The 14,842-nt window shown below is 44.8% G+C and overlaps 1 protein-coding gene and 1 long non-coding RNA gene across 11 annotated transcripts in view; one reads left to right on the top strand and one right to left on the bottom strand.

Annotated features, from left to right (window-relative positions):
* Positions 1-14,842, bottom strand: part of LOC146401174 (uncharacterized) — a 1,049,691-nt gene that overhangs the window by 987,613 nt on the left and 47,236 nt on the right. The window lies entirely within an intron of this gene.
* The window catches only part of NEDD9 (neural precursor cell expressed, developmentally down-regulated 9), a 290,141-nt gene that overhangs the window by 237,060 nt on the left and 38,239 nt on the right, over positions 1-14,842 (top strand). For 4 of the 10 annotated variants that reach the window (XR_014809587.1, XR_014809586.1, XM_003482131.5 and 1 more), the window contains exon 1: positions 2,919-3,103. The exons of 5 other annotated variants lie outside the window; for them this stretch is intronic. Coding sequence is in view for 2 of the 5 variants with exons in the window: in XM_003482131.5 (XP_003482179.3) it covers positions 3,092-3,103 (12 nt within the window). In the remaining 3 variants the exon portion in view is untranslated. Of the gene's footprint in view, positions 1-2,918; positions 3,104-8,958; positions 9,093-14,842 lie in introns of those variants that run through there. One more of the 10 variants, XM_021100185.2, reaches the window with a different exon arrangement.

The raw sequence follows: 14,842 nt of genomic DNA, 5'->3' as shown, positions 1-14,842 counted from the left end.
TCCTTTCCCCAGATCTTTGAGTGGGTCTCTCATGTATTCAGATTCCTGCTTCCCTGTCTGTTACCGCCTTGGAGGGACCCTACCTGACCATTCTCTCCAAAACAGGACCTTCACTCTGGTCTGTTTTCCTCTAGCAATGTTTCCTACTTAATTCCTCTTCGTGGCAGTCGCCACTCCAAAACTGTATGATATACTCATTTAATTCCTGCCCTCTACTCCCACCAGACTATAAGCTCCATGAGGGTAAGACCTTTACCTGGGCTGCTGCTGTATCCTCCCCACCTGGAACAGCCCCTGTCACATGGTAGGTGCTGAACTGATGTTTGTTAAATTCGCTGCCCAGTGAGAAGATGGCACAGAGTGAGAGGGTTCCTCCACCTGCTTCTGAGTGCCCATCACATTTATAATATCCATAATGATCTAATAGTGGTAACAGTTATCATTAACATAATAATTAATTTACAATGAATGTCCTATAACAATAATGTCGTAATGATATATGATGTTATGTTATATGATAGAGTAATACAATAATATAATAATTTTAACATAATAGTAATACTGGTAATAATAATAAGCAGCCATTTATTAAGGTCTTACTATGGGCCAAATACTATTAATGTCTATCCGCATTATCTCATTTAATTTAATTTAATTTTTTTGTCTTCTTAGGGCCACTCCCATGGCATATGGAGGTTCCCAGGCTAGGGGTCAAATTGGAGCTACAGCCGCCAGCCTACGCCAGAGCAACGCCGGATCTGAGCCACCTCTGTGACCTGTACCACAGCTCATGGCAATGCCAGATCCTTAATCCACTGAGCGAGGCCAGGGATCGAACCTGTGTCTTCATGGATACCAGTCAGATTTGTTTCCGCTGAGCTCCGACGGGAACTCCCACATTATCTCATTTAATCTTCACCATAGCCCTAGCAGGTTGGTATTTCTCTGTTTTACACTTTGGGACATCAAAATTCGGAAGTTAGAAATTTGTTGAGATTCTAACACTGGTGTACCCGGCTCCAGCACCCTTTAGCTTTTCTTTACATAACCCAAACCACCTCGAAATGAACTTCAGATATACTCTGTGCAGGACAGAAACAGAAAAGCAGGAATGTCACTTGGTGTGAATTAATAAGCTTTTTAACCTAGAGAATGAAAAAGGCTTCGCATATGCTTTGGGAAGCTGAAAGCATTAAAATGGGGTGAGATAGTGTTCACTACTCATCAAACTAAACAGAAGGTGGATTCAGCTTTCCTGCTTAGGAAGCCAAAGGAATGTTATCTTGATCTCCTGGAGGCCACAAGACTCATCTTACAGACGAGAAGGCCTTTGACTTATCCAGGCAGACACCAAAAACAATTTCCTGCAAGCTAATGACTCTCCCATAAGTCTGCAGAACTGTTAGGAGGATCCCTGCAAGGCAACATGTCACATGCTTAATGTGTGTTCAGGAAAATCGTGCAAAATCGCTCAGGCTTATTCTCCCTCTAAGGCTAAATGAGGCCAGGAGGCCCCCAACCTGTGCCTCAGCCTCATTATGACCACCTGGGGGGTCCTGTCCAGGGAATCGGTGCCCCCTTAAGCTGTGATCTGAACTGTGAGCCCTGTATCTGGAAACCACTTTGCAGGGCAACTGCTCTCCTATTCTTTTTGCTTAGATCATTAAAGTAGAATCTTAATCCATTGGGAATGAGGAGGGGGGAACAAATCAAACTGATTCTGATCCAATTCGGTCAGGAAAAAAACAAGGGCTGCTGTTTCCATCCAAGTCATGGAGTCTGGTTGGAGTCCCTTCCCAGTCAGTGACAGCTATTGTCTGCACTCCCCAAGTCACAATCCTGAGCTTCCACGAAAAGGATTTTCCCCTCACTTTTCCATCCCTCAGAAGAGCTGCTGGAGATGACGGTTTCTGTGCTCTCCTGGGTGATCTCTCTCTCTATAGAAAGCATGAAGCTGGAGAGAGTGTTCTGTGCTCCACTGAGAAAAGACCGGTCCTTTTAACCAGGCTCATCAAACAGTGGGCATTTTTTTGTTCCCCAGATAATAAGTGTTGGTGGGTTAATGGGTCATTTTCAGGAGAGAGGTCAGAAGGAAAAACTGCAGTGTTCAAAGCTAGTGCAAGAAATGCCAGCCATCGAAGAGCACATTACTTGGTGAAGGACGATGATAAATAGGGCGTGCACTGGCCGGCCCTGTTGGAGAGGTCGCATCTAACCTTTATCCTCAGCAAAGCCAGAGAAGGTCACTGAATGTAGCTGGCACTCAACTCTGTGAGGCCCTGGTGAGAAGCTGGCCAGGGAATCCCTGGCGCTGGTGCTAGGGAGTCCCTTTTCACTGAGGGAGAATTGTCTTCTGGCTCCTTGCAGACTGACATTGCAAGTACTTTGAACATTGAAAAGGACAAAAAAAAAAAAAAAAAAAAAAAAGCAAACAGCCACAAGAAAGGAGAGGAAAGAGAGAGATAGCAGCAGGGGTAGTTAGTAAAAAGGAGCCTGGAGACAGAAAACCTTTTGTTCCCCGAGTTCGTTTCATGTAGAGATTGTGAGGTGAATGGCTTTGAAATGAAACGGGTTTATGAAGGAGTTGCTAGGTCACAGGAAGCACGACTGTCAGACTGCTTTGTGAATTCCATTTCTTGAAAACTTAGGTTAATCTTATGAAGGAGTTTATCTCCTTTTCCCGGGTGTTTTGTTTTGGGACGGGGAGGGGTGGAGTAAGGTTCAGGACGGGTTCCGAACTTATTTTCCACCCTTTCTGACAATGCAAAAAGAAACGATCACATTACAAGTTCTTTTGTCAGTTTTCAGGAGTTGAGGGTGGGCGGAGCGTCAGTATTACCTTTGGCGCACTAGCCAATGGCGGGGCCGTATGCAAATGAGGTCGGTACTCGGCCTGCCTCAGTCACAACAGTGAGCTCAGAGGCTTGGAGGGCGTCGCTGGGCTGGAACTCCGCGCTGAGACTGACAGCCGGGGCCGGAGCGGGGCTGTTCTCACTTTCCTCTCGCCCGGCGCTCGATGGAGGGGCGGACCCGCCACTGCTTGATGAAGTCTAACTAGAGCAGGAAAACAGCTCAATCCACCGCTGCCGAGATGAAGTATAAGGTAAGAGGGTGCCTTTTACAGACGGTTTCCGCGCGCGCGTGCGTGTGTGTTTGTCCCACTGTGACACCTCCTTTGCAGGGACCGCTGCTGTGCCCGAGAGACGTCTGAGATGGGTCTCAGTCACCGAGATTGGCATATAGGCAGGCAGGGACCCCGTCACTAAGACTCACTCCAGAAACTCAAAGCACACCTGATCCACCGCCCCTGGAAGTTCTGCGGCGTTAGAACCAGGCTGTAGCAGCTACCGGAGATCAGAGCGGAGCTTGTCTTAGCTCCGGACTCCGTGGCTCCCCTGGACCTGGCCTCCACTGCCCAGGAGCTTAATAGGAGAGGAATCAGAACTGCTGCATCTCTCAGACTGGCTTTTCAAGCAGTTTTCAGCCTTTGCTTTAAAGCATTTGCTCTGGGAAGCAGTTTGCCAAGTGTACTTTTAGTAGGAGAAAAGCTCCATGTACTAGTATATAGCTGATGATGGAGAATTCTGACATCTGTAAATCATGTTGGATTAAGAACAAATGACTGTTTTTCTGTTTCTTGAAAATGGTGTCATTGGTGTTTGAATGGACTGAGGGCCTGAGAGCTCCAGTGAGCTTATTGTCCCTCACAGGGTCCAACACTCAGCAGTGTTATTTTTCCCATGTTTTTTGTACCTTTGTGTGTGCAAAAGGATTATAACTTGCTTAGAATATCCCATTTTAAGTTGCCCCCCTCTAACCAGGCAAGCAGCTTCCAGAGACCCCATTCAGGGCAGACTGCAATAAATTGGATGTCAATTTTCCTTAAAGGTTGAATACTTCTAGAATAGACACAGTCCTGGTGCGTTTAAACAAACATACTATTATTAAAAATGCATTTAGGCAAGGTGGTTATGCTTTGGGATTGGCCATTTGTATTACCTGTCTGGCCTTCAGGATTGTGCTAGCTGGGAGCTATTTGCTTTCTTTCTGAATTATCTAGCTTCTGGCTCATCCTTTTTTAATGTGAGGTTGTAAATACTCAGTCCAGGCTAATAGCCACTGGCTAACCTCAATGATAAATCTTTTATTCAAAAGCTATAAATCTTATTCAGTAGCTGTAAATCTAACTGTTGAAAGTCTTTGCTGTGATGCATGACTTATAGTTCTCCTTGAAAAGGTTAGACCTCTCTGAAGGCAGAGGTATCAGTTATCACTGTACTATCAGCTTTCCACTTTCTGCCTCAATAGGAAAGATGAGGGGGATGGATAATCTTGAAGATCCTTAGTATTTTGACTTGAGGATGCAACCAGAAACAAATCCTTCTACCTGATGGGAAAGCTCTCTTTCTTGAAGTGGTTCACCCATACTCCCACAGTTCCCTTATTTAGAACAGTACAGGATATTACCAAGATTATGTCACCAGATATTACATAGCCTTTAGTGAATCTTGGCCCCTCCTCTCCCTATTGTAAGTGCCTTTAGTCTCCTAAAAACAGACCTCAAGGGGGAAAAAAAGAGAAAATATGTTTATTATTGGAAAGTATAAATGGCTGTTTTTAATGTTGAGTGCTGCAATGTGGAAAGTGACAAAGTCTAAAGTCACTCTGATTCAGTGACCTCATCATGTTTAGTTTTACTTTCGTGGAAAGAAAACATCATGGCAACTGGTGATGGGCACTGCAGTTGGCATTCAGGGGGAAAACCTGCCTCTGCCAGGTCTTACCGGAGTCGAACACCCTGCGGAGTGATGTAACCGTATGGTTTTTATTAGCTCGTGGACATCTTCACCAGCACAACGTCTGACTTCAACTAAACCAAATGACAGATTGACACCTTGTGGTGGCTATGAAAGAAAACATCCGCTGAAGCAATCTACTTTCCCTTTCTTATAAGGCTTATTTTCTCTCTAGTTAATAATGGGCAACCTTATTTCAGAAGAGGACCTTGGAATTTTGAGGAGAGGAAATGACACGAAGTTAGAGCAGTGATAAATAACAGCTCTTAAAAGACTGTTGACGCCATGACAATAATGTTGTCATAGTTAACTCTCCCAGTTAATTCCAGGAGGTCGTATTAATACTTTATACTCATTTTCAAATGTGGAAGTTGTAGCACAGAGAGGCTAAGTAATTTATCCCAAGCCACACAGCTAAAAAGGGGTGGAGTTGGGATTTGAACCAAGGTCTCTGGCTCTAGAACTTGTGGCTTTCAACCACTATCAAAGAAAAAGAAAGAGCCATCTGTGACCTCCCTAAAATGTCCTGTGTGACTGTTGTTTTCTTCTCCCAGGAAGTTTAAGACTTTATTTCATCCAAAGGATTATCCCTTTTTTTAAGACAGTAACTTTACAAAGTAAAATGAAATGCAGCTTTGGCAGTTATTTGTTTAATTTGAGCTACTTAGGTAGTAAAACCAGATAATTATTAGATTGTAAAGTCCTGGAGTCAGGAGTTATCTTTTAGACACACTATTGCTCTAAACACTATATATTTAGCATAGTCAGACTTAAAAATGCTCACTGAGAGATTTATAATCCAGCCACTATAAGATTGTTCTTTTCAACCAGATTATCTGGTTTGGCTACTTCAGGGATCATAAGGGCAGAACCACCAAGCCTCCACTCATTTTGAACTTACACACCACTCTGGGTTGGCCACCTAGGTATTTACAGTAATCTTGAGAACTGTGGAATGTCAGCTATGTCTTCGGTGTACTTTTTTTTCAAGCTGTTGCTTTTGGTGAACTAGCATACACCTTGTCTTTTTATTTCTTGTTTGCATTTTTATTTGTTCATAAGGAGGCTGCTGTCACTCTCATATTCACTTAAAAGTGAGTTTCTCTTTAAAGAGTCCCATCTGAGGCTCTCCAATAGTAAATGGGAGGGGCTCCATTTATTAAGAGTTTTTCACGAGCTCCTCTGAATACACAGAGCATGTTCTGAAATATTGGGGAGCGGGCCGTGCCTTGATGGCTGTGGTTTGCTCACGGAGGGCTTCCCTCCTGAGGGTCTGGGGGTGGATTGCTGCTGCCTCTGCCAGGGGGGTAACTGAAGGGGGGGTGCACAGCTGTGTTTGAGCAGAGGCCCAAGGCCCCACCCAGTGTGTGCAGGCCCAGGCCTGGTCAGTGCCCAACAGGCACTGCCTGTTTGATCTCTAATAGCTGAGCAGCTTTGGTGGCTTGGCCAAATTTCTGCACCCTGTGTGCTTCTATTAAAATTCTTCATTATTTGTCTAGTCTGCCATTCAGCGAATCCATTCTTAAATTTTGAAGGAAATTACAGATGGCACCCATAATATAAATAAGGAAACTACATTCTGAAATTCAGATTCTTGTATCCTGGTTGAAGGAGGATAAGGTAGGTGAGGAAAACCAGAACATACGTTGTATACAAAGCTTTTGAGGGGCCTTTGAACATATTTTTATTTTCTTAAGGTGGTTTGAAAACAGGTGAACACGTTCTCTTAGATATAGTCAATGTAGTCATTTATGACCGATATAATTCCTGATTCTTTCCTGGCCCGGACATTTTGCTTTTAAATTTTTTATTCTCCTCTAAATGAGTTTTGCACAGTGTCCAGAGTAGAGACTCCTGCCTTCTTTTTAAATCTTGTGTGTGCTCTATGAATATAAAAGCATCAAAAGATGTTTTGAAAAAAAATTAACTCCTTGGTTATGTATTTATTGAGCAAACCCATTTTCAGAGCTAAATGACTTACCTACGCAGAGCTCAAAGTCTTGGTAGACCTGAAGGTGTTCACCAAACCTAGCAAACTGCACAGTAACCAAAAGTCCCTCAGCATATCCTTTCCTTGCTGGAATATACATCAGTCCTCTTCTGAGAATTCAGCACTGGCTTCCTGTCTGCACCACCCTCCCCCCCAACTTCTAAAAAAAACTTCCTCTCCACTTTTCAAGCCTCTTTGCAAATGCCCTCCTCTTTCGGGCCCTGGTGACCTTATCATCTCTCATTTTTTTCATTCGAGCATTCTTTATGCTTCTCTAATACCAGACTTCTGTAGGGCCTGCCCCCACACACACACACCCACACAGACGTGACACAAAGAACGTCTTTTGACCGTGCTCTGGGAAACCTTGGTCCCTTGCTGCTCCCACTCATTTGCCCCCGCCTCACTGTGGCTGCGTGACCTGGTTTGTCTGTCCCCTCCCAGGAGTCAGGTCTCCTCATCCATCCACTCATGGAAAACAATGAGAAGCCCCCACCTTTGTCTCCTTGACTGTCCTGTAATTCCTACAACAGCCTTTCTGCTTCTCACCTCTGCCCTACTCTGTTCACACTGCCTTGCTCATCACCTGCTTTCCATCAAATCACTATCTGAATGATACCCGGAGCTCACAGAGGTTGACCACTGGAGCAGTCCACTGAGAACTAGAGACTCGCCCTTTATGTGCATGTAGAGGCAGACTGATAAAGTCCTTGAATAAAAGGTACGATCCAGGATCTATTAGCGTCTTGGGGGCAAGGAGACCGGGGTGTGGCATTAAGTGCTCTTGTAGGAGAGATAAGACAGAGAGTGGGGTTTGGGAAAAGGCGTTTCTGTTTCCTGTGACATGATGCTCTCTAACCTTGGGCAAGTTAATCTCTCAGAGCCTCAGTTTTCTTATCTGTAAAATAGGGATGATAACTGCATCATAGGATTGTTCTAAAGCCTAAGCAAGATATTTGCCACGGTGAGGTTCTTACATGGCTCCTGTAGGAAGTAGACAATTCTAGTCGGATCCAGCTCTTCTTATGTAAGTAGATGCCCAATGGATGTTGAAAGGATAGTGTGGACTCAAGACTTGATGGCAGGATTATGTCCAAGCCCCAGTCACTAGGTTACGATGGTTGAGTGTTATTGAATAGTCCATGGACCTGGATGTGTCTTGTAGAAATGCAGATGCCAGATACAGGGATTTACTAGCACGCCTATGTCCCCGCTTGCTAATACATTAATGACCCTGTATCTTCATTGTTAATAAGACTTGATATACAGGACCTTGCTCATAGTAGGTACTCAATAAATATTGAATTGAATGTTAAATTACATAACATACTTACACAAACACCCATGAAAAGAGTCTTGCTGTATGGCATAGTGGAAAGTACATGAGTTTTCTTCCAAATCCCACTCGTTATTTTCTAGCAGTATACTTTTAGGCAAGCTACTACAGGCCTCCATTTCCTCATTTATAAAATGAGAAGAATAATAGCTGTCTCATCAGATAGTTGTAAGGGTATATGAAAATCATCCATTTCTAGCACCTAGTAGGCATTTTTAAAAGGCAGCTTTTATATGATGCATGATGACATATGTAATATATTCATATATATAGGCACAGAAGCATTACATAGATACAAATGTAAGAGGAAATCTTTGCTAGACTTGCTTATCCACAATGAAAATATTAGGGAGGAGAAGGAGAAGTCGTGAATATGAAAAATCAAAAGTGAAATGCAAAGGAGGTCTCTGGGGCTGAGGGTCAACTCTGTCCCTATTCTGCCATCAGTTAGGGTGATGGCGGTGACAAGGAAGAGGGCTTGGCGATCTATTTTTAGATCGTTTTAGGTTAGAAAGAAACCTAAACAAATTGGTTTGAAATCCTAGCTCCTGGAACCATAGAGTTACTCTGCAGTAACATATAGACTTAATTACCAAGCCTCCTTGCCAAGGTAAACAAAACAGGGCCACTGAGAAGAAATTGTCCATCTCCAACTGAAAATGCAGAGAATAGCTACTAGTTACCTAGGCGATGGATGCTTGCACAGAGCATGGGCGTGGAAAAGGGACTCCCCTCCCAACAAAAAACCCTGTTTGTACTTGGTCAACAACACCCCCTCCGTCTTATTTACTTGGAACATTCCAGTCACCTCCCTGCGGGAATTCTCCCTAGTTAATGAGGACTCCGCACTCCCAGGGAACGTTACAGCTTAGCTGCAAAAGACTGTCTTCCTGGGCATCTTCATTTTAAGATAAATGCCTTGGTGGTGACCTTTTTCACCCTCCACTGGAAAGACCGATTCTTTCAGAAGGTAGACGGTGCGACCTACGTGAATTGAGGTGTCTGCTTGGAGGGAGGTGGAATGGGCATTCCAGAAACTCTGAGTCGTGATGGTGGTGACAGGGATTTTTCGTGGTTGAGGTGGGGGCTGGGACAGCTGATGGTAGAGGTAGTGGAATGTTTTCAAAGACATATACCTAGTCCTCTCCTCCCACCTCTCCCCCAACCATTAATTGTGCCAAATGGATTTTAAGTAGGCGGTTCATGATGCTTATTCAAAGGCTGGATTCATTGATTTGGAGGCATCTTATTTCCTGGTGGATCTTGGTGTGTATGTTGCAGATGAGGATTTTTCCTGATATTTCTTATATGTCAAGGTAATATTTATAAGATGTGACCAAAAATGTTCCTTATGTGGAAGGTTGATGTTTATGCTTAACCAGAACTAAAGATTGAGCAACCACGAATATGCAGAAGTGTAGCACGGCACAAAATATTTGATAGTTCCCTTTGAATTTAAGTGTAACTCCTTTCTTTACTCTTTCTGCCCATGTGGGGGGAGGAGGTGTTATTTTCGAAACTCATTAGAAAGCTGCAGCCACCAAAAGGCATACGATTGAGATTTGAACTAGACCTTTCCATTTAATTAAAGCTATATACATTTAGACAGTATGATGTGTCATTATTTTTCCTGATTTCTTTTAGTTATGTGGAAACCCAGTGCTGTCTCTTGTATGAATTAGCCTTAATCTCATTGATTTGTGACTGTCGGTTTGTTAGCCTTAATTTAGCACCTCATTCCCACGGGAGATGGGGCTCACTCAGGACTCAGACTCCTCTGTCCCCAGGCTCTGTACTCTCTGAAAGAATGAGCTGGGATTCTAGCCCCCAGCCCCTAAGAACCGTAAGAAGCAAAGCCAGCACGCTGGGAAGGCAGTAAAGTGGACTTCTAGACACTCCAGCTTTCTTGGAATTCAGAGTCTTTAGTGTCTAATAGGACATGTCAGGGTCTGTTGATGAGCTAGTTGTTGTTACTGCTTTTTGTTTTCTTGTGGTTCCTAGTCATTTGGCATGACTTGGAGTTAGCAGGAAATGGCCAAGGGGACCAGCTGTGCTGCAGGACCATCACGAAAGCATTGACAGGGCAAAATCCTGAAGTGCTTTTCCCTTGAGTGTTCCTCTGGGATGGAACTCCCGGGCTCTTCCCTGATTCTCCATCCTTTTCCACTGAGAGCTAAGTGTGATGGGCATCCCCTTAAATGGGGGAAAGCGAAGAGGGAGCTGGGAATACATTAGCCCAACGGCATTCACTGCGAAGCTGGACTTTCTCAACGACCTCACAGGGGCCCTCATGCCTTTGCCATATATCTCCTTTCCTTGTAAAGACTATCCTGTCAAGGAGAGACTATGTCCATTGGCTAAATCTAAGACTCTTAGCAGTACCTATCTTCCCCCCGCCCCCCCAAATCCTAAATTCGGCCAAGGCAGGCTCATTAGCATGGCACATACTTGGATGCCTATCTTTTATTTTTTGTTTAAAATATGTATCATTCCGTGAGTGTGTATCCATGTTTCATGGACCCAAAAGTGGGACAGATGGTCTGACCGTGGGAGGGATATTTGAAACTGGGACCATCGCGGAAAGTTTAGGAACACATGGTCGTCCCAGGGATCCATCAGCATAAGGCGTTATCTCTTTTGCCTTATGCCAGCCTTTTCTCTGGCTTTTTTTCAGCTTTTTATCAGGAAATTTTCTAAGAGCCTTCTTCTCAAGTAGACTCAGGCCAGTTTTCCACATTCACTTGTAAATGATAAGGTCGTCTTTTCCTTGCTCCTGGTAGACACAGGCATCTCTAGCAATGAAGGAGAGCCCGTTTTGAAATATGGATCGTGCAGAGAACACCTGAGAGCTTGCAGCAGCCAGGGGGATTGTATTTCAATTGTTCTGTGGAAACCTGGCAGGAGGGCTCCGTGTTTCACAGCCTGCAGCGTCCTCATCAAGCCTCCTGCCTCCCTTATTAAGATCTTAATTACAGACGCAGCTTACTTCATTGCTGGCGGGAAAGAATTCAGTTTCTCTAAACTGTGTCTGTTTTTTGGTGTGGCAGGTGTAATCATGATGAGATCATTTCTGGTTTGTTTTCTTTCCCCGGAGGAATTTTTTTTTGAGGGGGAGGAGTACCGTTCTTAAGGCATGAGTTCATGGGCTCCTAAGAGCGCAGTAATCGTGACTGTGCTTTGATTTTACAGAGACCCTTTCTTATGAAGAAATCAGAGCGTTTTGCATATATAATTTCTTGACTCCTCATGGTGTTATTATAAAGAACGTGTTCATTATCCCCGCTTTGCAAGTGGGGCAGACAGAGGCACAGAAGGCAGTGATTTCATTGCCGTAAGTCTTAGAAGATGAGGACGGAGAGGGGCTCTGATCCATGAATGTAACAGCTTTGTGTCCATACCTCCATCCAGGGTTTCTCCACTGTTGACATTTAGGGCTGGATCATTTTCGTTGTGGGGACTGTCCTGTGTGGTGTGGGAAGTTTAGCAGCCTCCCTGGCCTCTACCCAGCAGCTACCAGTAACAAGAGCTCACGTGTGTGTGTGTGCGTGTGTGTGTGTGTGCACGCGCACGCACACATGTAATAACCAAAAATGTCTCTGAACATTGCCAAATGTCACCTCTCAGGGACACAGCCCCACCCCCCAACCCCCATGCCCCCCCACACACACCCCCAGTGGAGAATCGCTGGTCTAATCTTCCCTCATTCCTTCTGCATAAAAATAACTGCCTTGCTGCTTACGGGTCTCAGGTGATGGAAGTACAGAACTACAACCATAGAACTGTTTGGCCATCATTTTATCGTGGCTGAGGTTGGACGTACTGTAACAGGTCCCAACCAAAAGAAAGCTTCCTCCCATTCATTCAAGCAAATACCACAAAATACTGAGAAGCGCAGGGTCTCACGAGGTCACAGGAAAAACCACCAGACCGTCTCTAAGGCAACCTGAATTCTCGGACGTCTTCCTTTGGCTTCATTTTCCTAAGAGTCTTCTTATTATATGTAAAATATGTAAATATATAAGATAAAAATATATGAAATAGCTTTCCTCAAGACCCAGTTCTAGATGCATATTGCATGTTGCACTTAGGCCTTGAAGACAGCTATGTCATTCTCACAAACTGGTGTGTCCTGTGTGTGTGGAGCAGGAGCTTGTCTATATCCCCGGCCACCCAACACTTTCTTCAAGTTCATTTTGAGGTTTTCTTCTCCCCAACTTGCTCCTGACCCTGTTCCTCTCCCTTCCAGTTGAGAAGCTGCAGCATCTCTGAAGATTCTGTCTGGAGGAATTCCCACTGGGGTCAGCAGGTTACAAACCCAACTAGGATCCATGAGGATGTGGGTTCGATCCCTGGCCTCACTCAGTGGTCAGGGATCTGGCGTTGCCGTTAGCTGTGGTGTAGGTCGCAGATGCGGCTCGGATCCCAGGTTGCTGTGGCTGTGGCGTAGGCCAGCAGCTGCAGCTCCGATTCGACCCCTAACCTGGGAACCTCCATATGCCTCAGGTGTGGCCCTAAAAAAGCAAAAAATAAATAATAACAAAGATTCTGTCTGGAGACAACTCTGCAGTCGCAGTGCAGATGGTATGTGATCATATACCCTCTCAGCCCAGGGTACAAATCCATTTTTTAAAAACTCTAGGAAGACCTCACAAGTTAAGTAGGATAATAGCATTCAGGCAGCAAGCCTAGGTCAGGGGTCATCGAGAAGAGTTGCAGTGAGCAGTGGTACCCAGGCTACCTCGGTGGGTTCCGGCTGGAAGGCAGATGCGCGTTGCCAGTATGTGTCCACATTGGCATTCGTGGGTTTTGATGTAACTTCATACGTTAGGCGCTGCATCCCTTGGTGCAGAAAGTTAAGATATCTGGGAATGTAAAATAGATCTTTTTTTCCCTTCTGTCAGATAATTCATTAGATGTTATGAACTGTGTGTTTTGACTATTGAGGAATAATACGGTTTTTGGAACAGACTGTAATATTATTTGTGGACTGGAGTCTCCTACTCCTTTATAACTTAATTCTTCTTTCACTTCCCCAAGTACCTGGATGTTAGAGGAATTTGTCTAGACAGGCAGATAAATGTGATTCGGTGCCAGCGCTGTAATGCTGGCTGGAATCCAGATGGTTGTTTTATTGTTAATAAAATCTATCTTTTGGGTGAGTGGGTGTCAGGGCTTCGTCATTATTTGGCGCCTGTCAGATTTATCTAGGGACGGACCCTTGAAAAGGATTTGTGCCTGCCCTGTGTTTTTGATCCTTTGCCAATACTTAAATCTATCAAAACCAGGCAACCTGGGACAAATGCTTATAAATTCCAAGGCTTAATAGCAACGGCACTAAATTCTAAGCTGGAGAAGGTTCTTGGGAATCACATCCTTGTCCAGTGGAAAAAAAATCCCAGATTACGAGGGGAACCAGATGCTTGTCCTGGCTCTGCTGACAATCTAGTAGGAGACCCTCCGGGCTGTAAGACAGGACTGTTGGATTAGAATGGTCACTAGGATCCCTTCTTAGCCAAGTGGGTTTGGTCACGTCGTGAGTGACCTCTGGTTCTAGGCGCCCACGGGAACCTGTGTGTTCTCCCACCTTCTTTCTGCCCCTCGGGAATCGCTCAAGAAAACCTCAAAGACACAAAAGGGCAGAGAATTGAACTCTTAAAAACCCGTGGACTATTGATGATCATCAGATTTGTGAGGAAAAGCTGATTTATTCTTCTCAAATACAGTCAGCAATTATCTCCTCCTCCACAAGCAGCCAAGAAGTAATAGAGGGTGGCCGTAAAGTCACACAACAAACCCATGGACACACATGCTTCCTAACCACCCACTGGTAATTATTCTTCTGTGAGATAGAGGCTTTGCTCTAAGCTTTCAGTGCTTTCTTGGTAAACAAATCCCACCATATGAATGTTTCTGTCCTGCATCGACCTTAAATCAAGGATGAATGTGTGGCATTTATTCTAGGGCAGGAACCCAGCACCTGAAGAAATACTTCATATCGTGTTACCACATCTGATCCCATAGAAACTTTTTTCTGGGATCCAGTTATCCAAATCTGCAAGGAGCATCACCTCTCATCATCAACTCTCCAGAAGTCGTGTCCTTTTGGTGTAGGAGCCACCAAAGAACTGCTGAGCTCTGAATGATCCCCTGTCACACAGGAACAGGCCAGTGTGGAAGGAATGTTAAGATCCCCAAACCCGGGAGCTGCAGACTGGCACAGCCCCATCCGGGCACGTCAGAGCCGCTGCACATCAGAGAGGACCTTTGGGAGATGAGTGCCTCACGTCACGTTTCTTAAAGCCTCCCCCACTCAGGAATGCTCAAAAGAGAAAGCTGGGCTAACGTTCACAAAGCTGGAAAATCTTAGAAAATGTGAGAACTTGGGGCAGAGTCAATGACTTGACTATTTAGAGAGAGTCCAAGATACTCATGTAAGCTTTGTGGCCACCATAGGGATTTAGAAGCACTTTCCAGAAAATGTAAATCAATGCTGAAATGTGGCCTCAGCGCCAGAGGGGTCTTTGGTGGCAGGTGTTGGACACTTGTCTCCAGGGCTCAGCATGACTAGGGACCAGCGGGACCGCGCAGATCTCCTGCTGCCTTTCTGTGGCCAGTGCTGATCACGTAAGCGAAAGTGTGTCGGCTCGCAGTTGACAAATATTGCTCAGAAAGAAACCTCAGTGTGCTCTGCATCATATTTTCTAACTCCTCAGCCTGAAG

Source organism: Sus scrofa, chromosome 7, assembly GCF_054392235.1.
Source record: "Sus scrofa isolate SSC_HxYL_T2T_F1_AM1 chromosome 7, Sscrofa_HxYL_maternal_Yorkshire_Landrace_v2.0, whole genome shotgun sequence".
NCBI classification, from domain to species: domain Eukaryota; kingdom Metazoa; phylum Chordata; class Mammalia; order Artiodactyla; family Suidae; genus Sus; species Sus scrofa.
The sequence above is the reverse complement of the archived record's forward strand: the minus strand, read 5'-3'. Positions and strand labels throughout refer to the sequence as shown.